This window comes from Haemorhous mexicanus, chromosome 3 (assembly GCF_027477595.1).
Source record: "Haemorhous mexicanus isolate bHaeMex1 chromosome 3, bHaeMex1.pri, whole genome shotgun sequence".
NCBI lineage: Eukaryota > Metazoa > Chordata > Aves > Passeriformes > Fringillidae > Haemorhous > Haemorhous mexicanus.
In genome coordinates this window covers 66,329,233-66,348,618 of record NC_082343.1, presented here as the reverse complement: position 1 = coordinate 66,348,618, position 19,386 = coordinate 66,329,233, and the positions used below count along the sequence as shown (strand labels likewise).

The following is a 19,386-nucleotide window of genomic DNA, read 5'->3' as shown; positions in this document are numbered from 1 at the left end:
GCTGGGACATGGCTGCCAAGGGCACAGAACTGTCAGAGAACTTCACCCAGGGTGTCACATGTGATCTCCTGAAAGAGCCAGGGACTCACAGGTGTGTTCTTCAGCACTGCTGGCTCTTCTCAGAACCTGACAGTGCTACAAAGCATCCCCAGAAGAGGGGATGAAAAGGTTACACAAACCTTTGCAATAGCCACATCTGGCAGCAGCATGAGACATCAAAAGTCATGGGCCATCTTCATCCAAATTTATTTATTAATAAGGTAACAACATATTCCAAATTATTACAAGCCTTTACTAAATCTTTCCATTACTGTCTCAAGTTTGACTTGACATGTCAGATTTTTCTGCATTAAATGTAAGTGTTCAGGTGCAGAATTAAAATAAAAGCTTAGAGAATAGCAACAAGAAGTCACAGTTACAAACACCACAGAAAGGGATGAGCATGACATCTGCTGCAGGCTCCAGGGTCACTCCCAGTCAGGCTGCACTAGGCTCAAGTTGTAGCAAGTAACAGAGAAAGTATGCAGCTTATGTACTTCAGTTACAAAGCAGCAAGCACAAAAGCATTTTAAGATTTTGTAACTGCACAGGAACTATGCCTAGATTTAGACTTTCTAGGCTCAAGTCCATCTCTGGCAATGGACAACAAGCAAAATACCGAATACAGTAAAAGATTTCAAGATTCAGAGTCCCAAATATTTTAAGAAACCCTTCAGTTGAAGCCTCAGTAAATGCAAACCTCCTCCTTTAGTTACTGTAACTTCAGTGCTCCGCCTTCTCCACTTTTTTACTTTTTTTTTTTTTAATCACAATACTCAATTCCTCCAAAGGGCTTACACAGCTTTTACCACTTGGCTCCTTGCAAACTTTGTGATTGTAGCTTAGCCAAGAAAGTGGCACACAAAACAGCAATAAATTACAGCACAGCTATGCTACTTAAACTATTTAAAAAACCAGTAATACTATGTAGATGCACTTTGTAAACAGGTGCCTTAAAAACATGCTTCTGAGCATCTGATACCAGGGTATTTCTCCCCAAGGTGCCTGTCCTCCTGTGTGCAATGCGACACACTGGACTGGCTCCTCTGCAGCTCCAGGTGCAAGTTTCCCCCCTCACATCTGTGCTGAAGGTACTGCTGCCCTCGGCATGCGAAAAGTCAGACTGGTAGTGCCAAAGCGCTGCAAGATGTCCAGTGAACCCACACGTGCTCCACTTTGAGTCTAACAACACTTACTCAAGGCTTACTTTGGAATCAAGGCAACAGGGATCATCAAAGGCAGACCCTTCTTCACTTGCAAAGCCTGACCTAGCACTGTTTAATTACCCTAATTGACACTTGCACTTTTTTTCCTACAACCATTTAATGCAATTGAGGGGAAAAAAGCATACTTCCAAAATCTCTTGATCTTATATCTCATACTCCCAAAGTACTCAAAGTAGGAGTAATCCTATGAAAACCATCGTTACAGCAATTACCATTGAGCTCAGCTAGAAAAGTCATTTACTGAAATGACAAGACATGATTCAAGGTAATCATGCAGGATAAAGCAGGGAATACTACCTGGACAGCACACACACATGTATTTACACCCGCACTATTACCCGGAATACTGTTTGTTTCAGAGACACACTGCGCTAACACAGCCTCCCTCCAGAGCAGCACAGCTCAGTCGAAGTCACGGTTGGTGAGAACCAGCGGGGCCACCAGAGTCCACACGTACAGCACAATGCCAATCCAGCTGGAAGAGATCTTCACCCACACAGACGGCCACTTGCTAGTCATTGTCTCATAAGAAGAATCCGGACTGTGAACCAAGGAAAAGAAAAAGGATCATTTGCTATTTTTTTTTTCAATATAACATACTTGTGTTCTGAGCTACCCTTCAACACTGTTTTCACAGGAGATCATTCTCAATTCACACATCAAAGAACCCTTCTCCCAGGCAGTTCACACCAGTCTGTACAACAACACCACTTGTAAGTAGGTGTCACAGGAGGTGGAAAAACAATAACAGCACAAAAAAATACTCAGTAGGAGAAGCTGCCAAAAAGCAGAAATAATTACAAAGAATCTCTAACAAATCTGCAGAAAGGCAGTAAATGGATAGCACTTAGATACAAAAAGAATGCATTTTGCCTTGCCAAAGGACACCACTGTCGCAATACGACACAAAATGAACGACACTGGCAAAAAAAAAACATGTTTATTTCCCAACCTCAATATTTAGAGCATTCCAAAAGTGACCATGGATTGGAGGATTAAATTGCCACCTCTCCAACCGCACTGGTCAAACCAACAGTCCATCAATTCTCTCCTCCTCCAGAAAGGAATGCAAAATAATCATTATTTACATGAAGAGTGTGTGAGAAACTCCATTACAAAAATGTAAACTTCAGAAGGCTTAGAAGAAGTTTAGAAGAACAGGGCAAAATACCACCTAGAGAAATTGATCATCTTGATGTTATATTGGACCCAAGTAGGGCCCCAAATCAATTTCACAGCAGGACTATCAATTAAGAGTTACTTCTGAAGGAAGTACCTTTTAGTGTTGCTTTTTCGATACAAATTGTTCTTTGACAAGTTACTAGAGACCTTCACCTACATTTGTTAATTCTGAAGAACATCTGATCTAGCTGCTAGCAACAGTTCACACACAGGAGGACTATTTTATTGGGAGGATTTTTTTCAAGGATCAGACAACATAATTTCCTTCCACCAAGCCCCGAGAGAATGGCTGTGGTTGGAAGAGACCACTAAAGGTTCTCAAGTCCAGCTCCACTGTTCCAGCAGGGATGCCTAAATCCAGCTGCCCCAGATGGCTTTGGAGTGCCTCCAAGAATGGAAACTCCACAACTTCCCCTGGTAACCTGTGCCAGTGCTCAGTCACCCTAGCAATGGACAAGTATTTCCTGATGTTCAGAGGGAACCACCTGTGTCTCAGTTTGTGCCTTTTGCCTCTGGACATGTCACTGGGCACCACTGAGAAGTCCTGGCTCCATCTTCTCTGCACACCTGCTTCAGGTGTTTATATACATTGGTGAGACACCCCTTGGGCCTTCTCTTCTCCAAGCTGAACAGTCCCAGCTCTCTCAGCTTCTCTTATCACATATGCTCCAGTCCCTTAATTATCTTCATGGCCCTTCACTGGACTCTCTCCAGTATGTCCATGTCTCTCTCTCTTCCCATGTACTGGGAAGCCCCAGAAGCTGAGGAGATGGGAAGAAACACCTTCCCCTTAACCTGTTGATAAAACATGTCCTTTTTCCAGCTCTCTGTACTTGACATGGGCCTAGTGTTTACTAATTTTTAACTGTTATATAATTTAAGACTTTATCCTGTTCACTTTAGCAGGATGTATTTCAGCAGTTCAGTGAATGACAAGAATCATCCCAGAAAACATGGCAGGCACTTGTGAACAAGGTTGGCTACAGTTTTCAGATACACTTCCCTTGAGAAAGCCCACTCAAGACCTACATTCCAGAGCATGCAACTTGAGTCTCCTTGTCCAGCAAGAGACGGCCTCTTGTATGCTCATTATCAGCACAACATCTAATCAAACATAAATACCTGTACCAGTTGGTAAGTGTCATCATGATATATAGTGATGCCAGGAAAAGCATGAAGTGGAAGAAGGAGTAACTGTAAGTAACTCCGTCCCTCTCATTATCTATAGCTCGGTGAACATCATCCCCATCATCAAGGGAGCCATCACTCCTGGGCATTCCATCCTCTATCAGTGTTGATTCATCACTGGTCAGCATCAGCTTGTTAACTTGGCTGTTGTTAGATGTCCGAATGCTGGATATGACAGGGAAGGAGAGGGTACAGATACCCAAATAAATACAATTTAGTATCCAACAATAAGAAGTGATACAAATGAATGTATTTTTTTTAAAGGAATCTTACCTTGAATAAAGAACACACAGAAGAAACAAAACCAGTCCTACAATCCCTTGTGCATCCCACCACTGCACTACCTGACCTTGGGTTGGAATGGTGGTGCTGTTGTAACCAATGATACTCAGCAGACTGGGGTTACAGCGCCTGTCTGTGAGGGAAATTGCAATAGAACTTACATAAAACAAGAACAGGACAAATATTTAATAGCACATTTCCATGCTGAATGCACAGAAATAGAAAGGAACGTCGTGACTGTTACAGTCTTAAAGTAAAATTTGAATTTAATTTTAGCCTACTGAATCTCTAGAGCAGGGAAATGACAGTATATGGCATAAAAATCTGTATCTTTGAGCAAATTAAAGGATTCTGAACTTATGTAAGATATGCATCAACTGCTTTACTATTCCATCTGACATAATGAGATGCAATAAAACAGAAATTTCTGCATAATAAACTTCAGAAATTCTACTTCTAGAAAACAAGTTTGACAAACATATTCCATAGATGGGGTACCCAAGTCATCCCAGAATTGGAAAACAATGCCAGTAAGTCAGTTTTTTATTATGAGTGGTTCCCAATCCAGAGCATCCACAGGTAACACTAATGAAACAGCTGAAAGTAGTAGACAATCTTATTTTCCCATAATCACTGCCTGAATTAGATGACTCATGTATTCCATAACACAGAAACACAGAAGATTGTCTACAGCTAAGACAAAAGGGTCAGAGACCCAATTAAAACCACTAAAATCAATATCTGGTGATTTATTTTAATCATCAGAATTTCTTGACTTATTTATTTTTAGAGACATACAACTGTTTCCAGTCACAATAACCATTGACAACATTTATCAATACTTGTTATAAATCCTCAGTTTGGAAAAATATAATCAGTAGCATCTTGGTCACCTAAGAAACATGAAACCTGGTAGAGAGATGAAACTCCTAGACTCCTCAGGGGAGCTGCACTGATCTGCAAAATCTAAGCTTTGGAATACTGCAGTTCTGCCAGCAAACAGCAGAAATTACATGCCATACAAGCAGGGGAAAAAGACATGACCTTAGCATGCTGGTTGCAGAGGGGGTGAAGCTCAGAGATGTGTGGGCAAGGCCAGGTTGCTATTTTCTATGGCCTTGCTGGGAGTGTAGCTTTGGGGGAGGAAAAGGTGAGCACACCCTGGAAGAAGTGGCACTCTGCTTCCCCCTCAAGGGAGCTTGCATGGACCAGCCATGCAGACCCTGCCCTCCTTCCCTGCTGCTCATCCCTTCCTATCCCTCAGGAGAGTGGGCTCCTAGGAGCACATGTAGCTGAGCCCTAACACATGCACATTCTGTTACCTGCCCTGCAAAAGAGGTGGAAGTACAATTTATTGCTGAACCAGTTACCCAAAAAGCTCTACAGGGCTACTACACTTACCTGGCTCATTGGTCATGGCTGACCAAGTCAAATACATTGTGTAAATTGTGATCACCGAAGACTGCAGCAAACCAGATCTTGGCTGAGATTCCTACACAGAGGAGTCACAGAACAGGGAAGTTAGGCAATCAAAAGTTGCAGGCACAATTATAGTGTGATAATACAGGAGGGAACAGAATTAAAATCGTACCTGAATCCTTGGCAGAATTGACATTACAGAAGCACCAATGCACAGGAGCATATTAACACTGATGAATGTCTTGTTTTCAGAACAACCTTCTGGATGAGTGTAATAAACATAAAACAAGACAATAGCTACTAGAGACAGCAGATAGTTGACAGCTGTAGCTGAGAGCAGAGCTGTGAAGAAACAAAACCATAGTTACACTGGTTAATAACACAGACTACTACAACTGAAATAATACTGCATGATTATCAAATGTGGGATACAATATACAATGAGAGTTATGGGCACTGAAACGTAAAAGAAGTTCTCAAATAACCTGTAAAGTATTAAAAAGAAACAATACATGGGAATGGTGAGGCCATGCTTGATTCTCGAATGCCCTAACAGCAACCAGGAGAAGCAAGGAGGATAAAGGAATATAGTTGTACTGGACACACTTCGGCTAACAGCTTAAAAAAGAAATTGAAGAAATACTTAAGCTTCAGAGGCTAAAACAAAAATCTCATTTCCAAATTACATCTTAGTAAAAACACTAAATAGAAAAGTGGCCACTGAATGAAGACAGGCCATGCTGTCTTTTGAAACACCTAAATTATCAAATCTGAAACACTTTATTAAAATAACATTTCTCCAGTGAGATGACTTTACTCTCCTTCACTACCTTGACCTTTCATTCAGCACATACCTTCTAAGAATGACTAACTGGCAACCAGAAAAAACAATTGTTTGAGATGATTCTACTCAACATGATGCACTAACAGGTTACTTTGTTTTTAATCAGCACTGAAGGGCTAGCAAAACCTATGGCTGAAACAAGAAGAAACCCCCAAACAAACAAAACCCCAAAACCAAAAAACCCCAACAAAAAAAAACCCAAAACCAACCCAAAAAACAAAACAAGAAAAATCCAAAAAGCTGCAGTTGCCACTTCTCTGATATCATGATGCACAGAAACCTCCACCTGAACATGAGGAAGAACTTCTTTACTTTGTGTATGACTGCATCCTGGAATAGATTGCCCACAGAGGTTGTGGAGTCCCCCTCGCTGGAGATATTCAAGAACCATCTGGACACAATCCTGTGCCATGTGTGCTCTGGGATGACCCTGCTTGAGCTGGGAGGCTGCATCAGATGAGCTGCTGTGGTCTCTTCCAACCTCACCCATTCTGTGGCTGTGTGAAACTCATGCCCTACTCCCAGGGAATAGATCTTATTACTCAGAGGCTGCTGCATCTCTCCCTGCTTCCCCTTACTTAACTTGACAACAGAAGGACATCAATGGAGCTAAACTACACATCTGAGAAAATGATACTCATGCATGAAGCAGCCCTTTCTGCAATGGTAAAATGAACTATTCAGTAAGTAACTTATTTAACACAATGCACATCAAATTAAATTTAAAACTTGACTGTAGTACAGTCCCTCCTTACCTGCATACCAGCATCTTGAGTTTCCTTCCTCCATTTTTTCAACCCAAGATTCATTCCAGGAATGGGCAAAGTCAATAAGCAAGACCAGCTGAATAAGAATAAAGCAGAATGCTCCAGCCATACCTACATAAAACCACACTAGAAGAGAAGTAAAACAAAACCAGTTAAGAACCATAGGTGATTTACCCCCCATTTTAGTGTCCCTAAACACAGAGAAGCACTACACTTACACAGCTACAATTAAAACTGTATGACATCAGCATGTTTTAAAACTAAGTATGATTGCACCATGATACAGAGGAAGACAATATTCCCTCACCAGTTGTAAATGGTCCCTCTGGGATGAAGAAAGCTCCAACACTAATTGCAAGTGCCGTCGCAAATTTAAAGAACCAGAATCTAAAGGGAAATAAAAAAAATAAGGCAACTGTTAAGTCTGGTCTAATTCTCACATAAAATACACATCTTCAAGCGTTGGTTTTTTTTTAATTTGCTCATTCTTAACTTGCCTCATTTGAAGCAGGATAAAAATTTTATCTGCCCAAGATTTTTGTTCCCTAAAAAATTATGCTGAAACTGTGCTAGACGGACACAGAGTTTGACACGTTTCCCAGAGGTATCTTCTTACTTGTGAATTCCAAATTAGGCCAATTGTGAGCTGTTTTTTTTTTTTTCCTAAGAATGTTTTAAACCAGAACAGTGAGATTGTTGGATTGTCTGCATATCAGAAAAATGGGTTAAAAAATCCCTTTGTACTTTTAGTATCAAAGATCTGATTGGTACCTACAATGACATAAAATATTATGCTCGAGCTCCCTACAAGTCTTGGTTCACTTCCTACATGAGAGAAATATAGAAAAGTTGAGATTCTTCCCACCCAACTTCAGATTTTTTAGGCCTACAGCTGATGAGGATTTAGCACAAAAACAAAAGCAAATCATTTATCCTGCACAGAAAAGACACAATCAAGTTCCAAGTCCCTGCTTCAAGGCAGTGTCATTGGAATTTTTCTTCCAGTAAAAGATATGCACTCACAGACCATCAAAAGAGATCAGATGTTTCCAGATGTTTCCAGAATATTCCAAGGGAATATTCTGCTCCAAAGATACACCAAACTCACCCCAAACACTAACTGTATAAATATACCCTGCATAGAGAACTTCAAACTGTTATGCCAACAAAACTGTAAGGAGGTAAAGACTATTTTTTCTGATCCCAGTGACAGGCAGCTCCAAAAACAGGCATGATGCCATCTACATGCACTTCAAAACTGAATATAACAGCACAAAGATATGTACCACACCCCCACCATGTCAAACACTTGTCAGTTTTTCAAGTTTTCTATCCCTTCTCTTTTCTTCCCATACTTGAACAAGTTTAATTTCTCCTGCTGACTGTAGATATTAAATGGTGGACACCAGAAGAATAAGTTTGAATTGTGTGGAGAGGAACTATGTGTGATGACAGAAGTGTAGAACACAGAACAAAATGGACCAACTCTCTGGGATATAGAGAAGTGACAAAATCCAGTCTGAAAGTTGAATTAAGTTCTAACATTTACAGTGCAATACAAACCCCACTAAAAGTAGTTTTAGAATCCACTTTTTTAAATGAATGTCATTCTCAATTATAGAAATAGAAATGGGTTCAAGTTTATATATATTTAATCTCTAATTCTAGGCTTTTTTTAAGGGATCTTACTGCTCTACCCCATTCTACAACTGAAAACAATAGTCATCTGAAATAACACCTAAAGCCGCTGTGCATTCTGTACAAGCCAGCAATTACCTGGTAGATACATTATAATTTATTTTTTTCTATTGTGATCTGAGGCAAGAAACCATTCTGACTGCCATTAATAAAGCAGAGAATGTGAACATTGGCACTAGATTGTATTACTGAGCTTAACTTGCATGCAAGCATAACAAAGTTAGTACACATACATGCAAAAACCTAGGATTCTAAATATTTCAAATCACTGACAAAAAGATTGCATCTCAATATATTACTGAACGTACAGACAATTTCAAATAATCAAAAGCTGTAACGCTTTTCATAAAGCCCACTGTAACACATATTATTGAAGCAACAAGTTATTACAGAAGTGTTGAAAGTAATGTTATTAAACATTCTACCAGCAACAGTTAAATTTTTCCTTTATCCTACTGCTGATTTAGGTTGGCTAAAAGAACAAACTGCTATGGGTTGCATAAACAGTACCTAAATTTGTATTGGAGAGCACAACTCCAAATAAGGTTATCAAGAAGATCCCAAACACTTTAGAAAAAATTTAGGTAAAAAACATTCCTCATTTTGTAAAATCACCATGTGCCTTTTTCTGAAAAAGAACAAAAAAACAACAGAGCTCTGATACAGAATGTAGCTGAACCATCTTCTTTTTGCTTGCAACAAGCATGTTCTCCTGAACAAAACAGGGTGGAGGAAAGGCTGAACTGAGTTACTCTTGCTAACATATCTTAATACTGTACTTCTTCTTTTTCAAAAAACCCAAAAGTAAACAAGGCAATATTCTGCTCAGTCTTAATTATTTTTCCCTACAGAAATAATTTGAAGCTTTTTCTCTTTTTATCTTAGACATGTCTAATCCTACTATACTGAATAGAAAATAAAATTTTTGGCTTAGTTATTCATAGCTTCTGTAATACAGTCACTTCTAAAAAGAAGTAGTCTAGGCAATCACTGTGACGACCAAGATTAGGCACCATAAATGGTTTTAGGCTTCTCAGCATCATGACCTCTTACAAATATTTACATTTCCTTGGTTCAAGGAGCTACATTACACATAGGCAGAACCTGGATGAAAACTACCACTTGTGTCAATACACAAGCTGAAATTCCACTATATTCTTCCACCTACAAACGAAAATCCACTGGAAAGCTCAGAAACTAGATACATAACTCATTTCTTTTTCCAGAGGGACAATTGAAAAGATAGCAGAAAGAGAAAAGACATGTTTTATACATCTATATTGCTATATATGTGTAACCGCTACAACCTTTAAAGAAAACTGTTCAGAAAAGAACAAAAGTCCTTACAAACTTCAAAGTTAAGAGGAATATAATTTAGATGAGGCTCTTAAATATTTTTATTTCTTGAAAAAATCTCTGTGGAATGAAACAAAAATTAATCACTAACTCATCTCAGCACTCATTTCTGCATCTTACCCATTGTGCACCGCTGCTCTGGGGTCATTGCTGCTCTTCACTTTGATCATCAGCAAGGAGAAGAGAAGGAAGAACATGGCCATGCCAAAGCACACGCGGTACACGGCCTTGTAGCCAACCAGGACATCACAGTTCACATGGCCCTGCACACCAGGAATACTTGTTCCTAACCCTCCATCACAAAATCCAGGAATCTGTGATAAATACAACACACATCAGCATCATTAAAAGACTTTCTGTCAGTAAATGAATATTAATAAATTTCCAATACTCAATTCATTAATATTGTAACATTATGAAACTATTAACACTGTTAGAAAATATGATATTGAAGGACTGCATCATTAGCTGCAGTCCAACTAGAATATCAAACACATGCAAGGAAAAAAAAAACTGCACAGGCAGGATAAAATAAAATAAATTTTTCTATAAAATAATTTGGGTTGGAGAAGACCTTTAAAGGTCACCTAGATTAACCCCTCTGCCATGGGCAAGGACATCTTCAACTAAATCTAGTTGCTCAAGGCCCCATGCCACCTGACCTTGAACATTTTCATGAACAGGACAGAGATCTTATTAACAGGTTTTTCATGTTATTAGCAGTTTCAGAACTTCTCAAAGAAATGCAGTTTTCCCTTGCACATCTGAATCAAGAGATAATCAAAGACCTGTGAACTGATAAATTTGTCTTGACAGTTACTATCAGGCTTATGACATAGCGAGGAGGTGGCAGCCTGCTTACATCTCTTTAAAACAGACACAGCCTCTCCCAAAAAGTACCATCACCATCAATTAGGTGTATTCGTAATTTCCATATGAAACAGTTGAGAACATTCTCTCCAGTCACTACCAGGACATGAGCAACATCTTTCAGAAGTCAAATCATATTCCAGAAGGCTGTAATTTTCTTTCCTAGGTGACTAACTTGGCTCTCATTGAAGCTCTAATGTAGTAACTATACCAACCTACAATACACGTTTAGAGATGAATAATTTTGGGGAAAAAAACATGAAAATCATGCCTAACCAAAGCTACTATCTACTGAAAAAAACTAAAGATTGCAAAACAGAACTGAAATACATGCAACCCAAGATCAGTGAACCAGTAAGCTCTACTGTAAGTCACATCACCATTCTCTAGTTTTATATCACATCTTCATATAGCTAATAAACTGTAAGATCCTACAAACATCTCCTAATTCCCTGGGTGGAAAACAGGCTACTATGATGAGTGAAAAATATTTTTGTTACACACTACAGACTTTGAAATAGAATTTTAACTAGTACCTCATGATGAAACTAGAAGACATCTTAGGGTGTGGTTATTTTTTTTTTAATCACAACCACAATAAAAATCAATTAAGTGCCATAAATACACGCATCTCAATAATACTTAATTTGAAACTACACATACATAAATTTTCTTGTTTGATGCAATTTTTTTTTCTCCTCTGATTACTTAAAGAAGAGGCTTTACCTCAAAAGAGCGATTTTCATTTATAGAGGGATCTTCCCACAACTTCTTTATTTGACTTACAAACAAATTAATGGTGACTGTGAAGCACAGCTGCTAGCAAAACAACATATTTCCAAATAAAATCCATGCTTTTCAAGATGTCAATTACTATTATCCGTGAAATTTGTTCTACCAAAAATGCTAGCAATAAATAACCTGACCTTCTTCAGCTGCTCTTCCATGCCTGGTATTAGCATCACACAGGCAACGCTCACGCCAAGAAGTAAAAAGAAGGCATAAATCAGCCGAGTTATGGTGGAGTTGTTTCCACTGGGGCAGCATCGGCAAAGCAGGCAGGGGGCACTTCCACACAAGCATGGTATCTGACAAAAAGACAGAACATGAATTATTTAAAAAGCTTGGGATTACTAGATTTCAATATTTAATCAGGCTGTGCAGACCATCAGATATGATGAAAAATTACTCATCCTGTGCGTTCCACCATTGGTGCAGTCTATGTCACTGCCACATGCTACAGAGCCACCAAACAACAGCGCTTCCCAATGCGCCGCTGCACAGTGAAATAAGTGATTTCTAGTACTTCTAAATGATTAGAAGTAATCATTTAGCCATTCAGAAGAAATTAAGACTGGATTCAGGCTCATTTGTTCTCTTGAATTTTATTTCATTTCAGCCAAATGACATGCAAGGAATGCTTCTGTTAGCAACTACATTCTCCCTTCCACAGCTGCAGAGATTAAACACACCACCGGAAAAAGATACAAGCAGAACTGTTATGTAGGTACACTGTCAGCACCTGGCACAGCTGGGATAAAATCCTTACTGGGGCCATAAATATTTCCAAAACACAAAAAACAGGTGATAGAGCCTAAATCTTAGGTTGTAAACTATTTCATATTAGCAGTTACTCCCTTATCCCATAATTCTGTTACTCTGCCAAATTAATTTATGCAACGTAAAAGTTACAAGCAGTAAGAACAGAGCAAATATGCAGTATATGTGTTATTGATACCAAGTATCAATAGCAGCAGTGGATGGGAATGCTGTACAGTTGTAATACTACAAAGGGGGAAAAACAAACAGGACAAAATTTACCTCTAAGTAATTCTCACACAGAAAATCGTGTGAAAAAAAAAGGAGCTATTTCACCAGGAAAGGGCTGGGAAGCAGGGAACAATTCTCTGCCATGTGCAGTGTGACAATTTGAGAAGTAAAAGAAAGGCAAGGTCCCACAAGTAAACATTAGACAAAGGAGGCAAGGTACAATCAAAATGTGTGATCACTGCCCTTCTCTGAGCTACAACAAACCATGACACAGAAAGAAGATACAGAACAGGGTTAAAACCCAGCTTCTCCTCCAGCACACATCTAGGGACAACTCCACCATGGGACAAAAGCCACAGGTGCCCATCACTGTGTGAGAGACACACAGTCACGGAAGGACAGCAGTAGTTACAAGGCCACATGAGCAGGACATTCCAATCACCCAGTTTATGACAGGCATGTGTCAAAAAGAGTTCTCAGCAGTTTAGTCATATGACAACCAAAAATGCCAGCAGTTCACTGCTACCGGAAAAGCCCCAGGGTTGCTGGGAAAAGCAGACAGACTGCCACAACACTGCTGGCAGCCTCCTGAGAAGCCCTCTGGAAAAGGCCGATTATCATTCCTACAATTTCAACCAGACTCACGCACTGAACCCACAAACTTCCATCTTTTAAATAACTTCCCTGTACTCTTTTTGGCACATGTTCCTTCCCAAGGAGCCAACAATCTTCATTCCTCTACGCAACAGAATCATCTTTAAATTTGCAAACTTCACCATTACATTTGTCTTTCTAAACTGAAACTAGGCAGATTCTCATTATTAAGTATTTCAGGATGTAACAAGCTATTGTACTGCCCCTTTTTACCTTCTCCTCCACTCAGTGCAGCACAAATAATATGAAGGCACTGATTACAGGAGGTTTCATCTTAATATAATAGAGAAATTATTTAGACTGGGAACAACCAGTCCCTGCAACAACCTCCCCAAGGATATGGTAGAGTCTCCATCAGTGGAGGTGTTCAAGATGCAACTGGACCGGGTACCAGATCATCCCGCTCAGGCCCTCTTCTTCATAAAAGATGGAGTTGATGGACATTTGAGGCTGCTCTACAACTGCAAGCAACTACACTAGGTGCATCTACACTTCATTAGCAGGAAACATATGGCAAATATTGTCTCCAAATGCATCAGAATTTTATAGTACTACTGTCTTACACTATTTCCTACACACAAAAATAATTTTAATAAAATAAAAAATATTTTTCACAAAAGTGAAAAATATCTCAGTTCTCTGTTCAAAAAATTACTTTCTTGAACTAATTCTGTCTGCATTAACATTTCTAAACATATTTTTAACTAAAAGGTTGAGTTTGGCAGAATAGAATATATGATTAGGCTCATCTGCTGCAGAAAACATCAGGACAGAAGCACTGGTTACAAAAATTCACTTCTGTAAGGAATCCCAGTGTTTGTTAAATACCTAAATAATTCAAGCAACTTCGCCTCAGTGGAAGCACAAGCATGAACGCTTCTACAGACAGGAGAAACTTGGAGTAGCTGAAATGAAGATGACTGTTTCCACCTCATTGGGAAACAATGTGCCTCCAGAGAGGCCATACACCTCACTGGAGTGTCTGAGCTCCAACACAAGCTTTTAAAATGTTTTGCCCCTAAACAGCTCATGTACATCCATCTCTGAACAAGAGACACCTGTTGATACATGACACTATTTATACAAGCTGGCTGCTTACATAAGGAATCACGTTACCGTCCAATTCTCTCTTTCATTGGCAAAATAGAATAAAATACACACCATTCCAACAAAATAGTGCTATACTATCAGCAAAACTACTTGTTACACACTTCACAAAGAACAGGAACCAAGGAACATTCAGCTCATGGAATTCAGCTTATCAGCAGAGCAGACAAGGTGAGTTTGTGCTACTTTCTTCTTAAATTTAAAGCACACCTCCCACAAAAATTTCAGTAGTACACACAGCAAGATACTACCATGGAGATCAAAGCTTAACTCCCCAATGTGACTCAGCTGAGTCACACATGCAGACAAAAAGTTACTTCACAAGTACTTTTTCATTTGCTTCCAAAAGGAAGCTTAGACAAAAGTTACTCAGACACAACTGAATAAAATCTATTGCCTTCTAGAAACTTTACTTACCTACCAACTCATATCCCTTTATATTTTTGAGGTAAAAATAAGCAGCTCAATGGTGTTTTCTAAGGCAAAATAAGAAAAGACAAACCCACACACCTATTCTGGGAGCAGCCAGCAGGGCATACAAGTTAATTCATGCCTGAGTCACTGCACTCCCTAGGGCAGTGGAAATTGCATGAGGAACACATAACAAGATGTATACTGAAGGAGAGAGGAGACAGAAAACCCCACAAAATCACAGAAGGACAAATTTTACTGCCCCTGATGCACACGGATCAAGTTTTTAATTTCAAACATAATCTTCCTACTGGAATAATGACTAAATGATTATATATTGAATTAATTATTTGCAAAAACACTAAGCCCCTGATGGGCCTAGTCAGGGTTTAGCTACATCATCCCTACTCTTACGCTTATAGACACTGAATTAATCAAGATCTTTGCCTTGATAGAGAATATTAAAAGAGCAAAACAGCAGCTCAGCTGTTTCAGAGAAGAGAACAATAGAAACAAGACACAGCAAAGGGGAAACAGCACTACTTTTTCAACCTAGGCTGTCAGGAGCAGAAGACTTTGCTGAGATGGTTCTCCTCGTACAGCTTCAGTCTCACCCCCACCTCTGACAGGCTCCCCTTGCTCTTAAAAATGCTAACCTGAAGCACTGCCTGATCGGCACAGGGAAGCGCAGAGCAGCAGCACAGCACAAAAGCCCAGAAGACACAAGCACGACAGGAGGCCTGAGCACAGAGCGGCTCTGCACAGCACAACACGTGGCCCTGCGGAGGAGCAGCAGTGACAGCAGCGTCCCCACAGGCAGGGGAGCTCGCCCCACACCAGCCCCACTGCACCTGGTCCGGCTCTCCCTCACCCTCACTGTGTGCTTCCTTCTCAGAGCCACAGACTGAGTTTGTACTGACATATCCCTAGGGACCAGCGTGGACAGATTCCTCCTGCTCAGAACTGCTGTACAGGCTTTAAGTGCTGATTAGCTGAGGTTTTAAATGTGGAAAGAAAATGAACCCTCTAAAGCCATCAGGGGAAAGAGAAACATAATATTAACAAAAAGCTACCCACCCTGATTTGTTTGGGCACTTCAAAGGAAGGGACAGGGGTTAACTACTCACAGTAAATGTGATTTAAGCTTATGATCTCATGCAAATAATTTTATCTAAGAGGATGAATTTCTCTGCAGAGAAACAAACAATCAAGAGCAAGTAGACAGGGGTTCTTCAAACACTACAAACACCAACCGGTTGTCAGAAAGGCTGTTTATGACCTTGAAAACGCAGTATATATTAACTCAAGCATTTGAATTAAAGCCTACAGTCAAAATGTCATGAAGTGTTTAACAATAACTAAAAATAATACTGTTAACTATATCCAGTTAGTAATTCAAGCCTAACTGGCTATACCATTAAGTAGTATTTAAAATGTTAATGACAGCAAAAAAAACCCTGACAGTAATTAGTTAAACGGATATTATCAGTGTTCTAGTTGATTATTTACAGGCATATTAGCCTGGAAGTTAATTTATGCAGATTTTCCAATTTTATGATAATTTAATATAATTTGTACGTGAGATTAAGGGATTATGGATCATCTCTCTTAATTAAAGGTCACTCTGTTGTAGAGGAGCCAAAGCCCATACGTTCAGATGTAGGAGCTTGGATAACTATGAGGTTTTGTTATATCACTAGAAGTGTGTGTATGAATGCTTTAATAATAGTTAATTTAATTCAATTCATGTGTGGTATAATATTTTTGGTATGAAAAATTCAGATTTTTACAATCCCACTGACATTCTTACAGCAAACATCTAAAAACTCACAAACCACTTGACTGTGTCAATATAGACAGGGACTAGACTCGGAAAGACATATCACTTATTGATAAAAAAGCAGCACCTCAGTTGAAGTTATCAGTTACCAACTTCCTTGCTTTCCTGCATCGTGCCAAGAGTCTTAATGCCATCTCAATCTACTGCTTCCCATGAACAAAAATCACCTGACTGACGTGGTGACACATTACCACGGATTACTGTGCCGCGAGGAAGGGATGGCTCGGCGAGACAAAGATGCTACAAAGGGTGGAGCTGCTACAGACAAAGCCATAAGAAAGAGGCATTAAATACAAATATCAGAATCGGGGAAACGTGCAGGTTTTGATTTTCCCGAAAAAAACGCTGGAGTTCAAAGCATCTGATCAGACTCTTTAGAAAACATTCGGGGAGAGGTCATTTCAGCGGATACCGCAGCACCTCCCGCATAGCACCGCGGATTAAGCGGCGCCCAGCAGCTAGACAGGCCGGCCCGTCTTGGCTAAGGACGAAGCTCCCCAGAGCGCCGGCGAAACGGCTCCGACGGATCCCTGGGGATCCCGGGAGCAGCCCGAGAGAGGGACCACGGCGGGGCCCGCCCCCTCCAGCGCGGCGGGGAGAGAGCCCTGCCCGGCGGAGCGGGGGCCGCGGCCACTCGGGGCGGACAGAGTTCGGACGGGGCCGGGCAGAGGCCTGGCAGGGGCCCGCAGCCTGCCCGTGCGGCAGGAGGAGGAGGGAAGGCAGCGCCACAGCCGCCCTGGCTGACACAGGCGCGGGGAGACGACGGGCGAGGCCCGGGTGCGGAGGGAGGGGAAGGAGGGCGGGGGAGGCACCGGGCGCCGGCTCCGAGCCTGCGGCGGGCAGGGAGAGGCAGGGAGGGACCCCCGCGCCGCCCGCGTCCATCTTACCCAGCTCGCCATGGAGCAGAGGCCCAGGACGCTGCCCATGGTCCCCGGTGGGCTCGGGCTCGGGCTCGGGCTCCTCCAAGATGGAAGCGGCGGCCGCGGCTCCCGACGCCGTTGTTTACTGCTCCCAGCGGCGTTTCCGGCAGCCTGACGGCGCGGGCACGTCACTGCCGGCCTGGCACGGGAATACGCCGGGATTTTGTGGAGCCGGGATGTTCTTGGGGCTCTGGGCTCAGTACGCCTTCAGGCCTCATAATCACAGAATAATGAGGTTGGAAGAGACCTCTAAGATCATCAAGTCCAACCTATGCCCTAACACCTCAACTAGACTATAGCACCAAGTGCCATGTCCAGTCTTTCTTTAAACACATCCAGAGATGGTGATTCTACCACCTCCCCGGGAAGAGCATTCCAGTACTTTATTATTCTTTTGGTGAAATTTTTTTTCCTAATACCCAACCCATACCCTCCCTGAGGTAGCTTGAGACTGTGTCCTCTTCTGTCAGTAATCAGGAATGGAGATCCAACCAGAGGAACAGCAGCAGCCAGTGTCTGTCAGTCCGGGGCATCCAGGAGCTAAAGCTTAAAGCTTGTTAGTTGTCAGCTGTGGATGTAGCAAATCTAGGTGCAGCAAACTGGATGTAGTAAAGCATAATGTTGTATGTCAGTAAAACAGATAGTCAAGGACACCTGGGAGCTAACAAACTTTAAAGATGTAGTAAATCAAGGTGTTGATGCACGTCTATGGATAGTTTATTAACTTGGCAAAATATTTGATGTCCATGTGTCCTGTAGCTGAACTATGTCCATTATAATACTAAACGTCATACTTACAGGTCACTGAGACCCCTGGCCAGGTGCAGACCCTCACCCTCTGTGTGCACAGATGTTAGCTGGGGTTATGTAGACTGTATGGAAATTACTAATCATAGTAGATGAACACAGCCCCAAAAAAGGAAAAAGTTGCACAAAAAAAGAAAATAGTTCTGAAAGAAAAAGTAGGGCCTAAAAACCTTTAAAAAACAATTAATTGAAGACCAGAGAATGTAGGTTATACATTTAATAGGACAAGCATTATAATATATACTTATATTTATTAAAAAATATTTAATAATTAGGGTTTTATAATACCAAGGTTACCGTCTCAGCTGAAAAATACAACCCTTTCATTTGTAAAAAGTTTTAAGATCCAAAACTAGACACTTAAGAAGAATACATAAAGAAATTGGATTTTTTTTAAAAAATACTTCAAAGTATACATTGTTTTTCAAGTTAAGAACATTTCTGTCTCTTAAAATTTTCCCTTTTTACTAACATATAGTCATTGCACTACTACATGCTGGGCTCAGATTTGATTTTCCTATGGATGTTGCTAAATATGTCCTTTGTAATTGATTTAAAGGCAATCCTATTTTCAAAATCAAACATGAAGAGGCTAAGAGGGAATTTTTGCAGGCTGAAGGTTTAAGGCTGCAATTGTCTAGTGAGAAAAAGGGAATAATTAATAAAATTGTTATAGCTATTTGTTTGAAAGATAAGTACACAAGAATTAGTGGACATTGAAAAATTTTGGAGTACCTTTATTTTGGCCAATAGATCCACAAGAGTAATTCTTCATGTTCACTTTTGCTTGTGCACTGCACCTGAGCCAGTGAAGTGTGCTGTGTTCATCTCCCACATAACACCACCGCAGCATCAGCTCACAGCTAACATTGCAGCTTGCTTCATGTGATGAATGCATAATCTCCATTCCCTCTCCTTTGTGGAACCTTTAATCTTCTTCAAAGATGGGTTTTCATTAGCTACTGATTTTTTTCCGCTTCAGTATTCCCACAATTTTCACAGTGTG

General features: G+C 40.6%; 1 protein-coding gene across 1 annotated transcript; it reads right to left on the bottom strand.

Annotated features, from left to right (window-relative positions):
* Positions 1-234: 234 nt before the first annotated feature.
* Positions 235-17,695, bottom strand: SERINC1 (serine incorporator 1). Its single transcript, XM_059842207.1, has 10 exons — positions 17,541-17,695; positions 11,798-11,959; positions 10,122-10,315; positions 7,255-7,334; positions 6,936-7,073; positions 5,509-5,678; positions 5,319-5,409; positions 3,909-4,050; positions 3,570-3,800; positions 235-1,806 (listed from the first exon to the last, which is right to left on the bottom strand). The coding sequence occupies exons 1-10, from the start codon at positions 17,577-17,579 to the stop codon at positions 1,668-1,670; spliced, it is 1,386 nt and encodes a 461-aa protein (XP_059698190.1). The 5' UTR covers positions 17,580-17,695; the 3' UTR covers positions 235-1,667.
* Between the last annotated feature and the right edge of the window lie 1,691 nt (positions 17,696-19,386).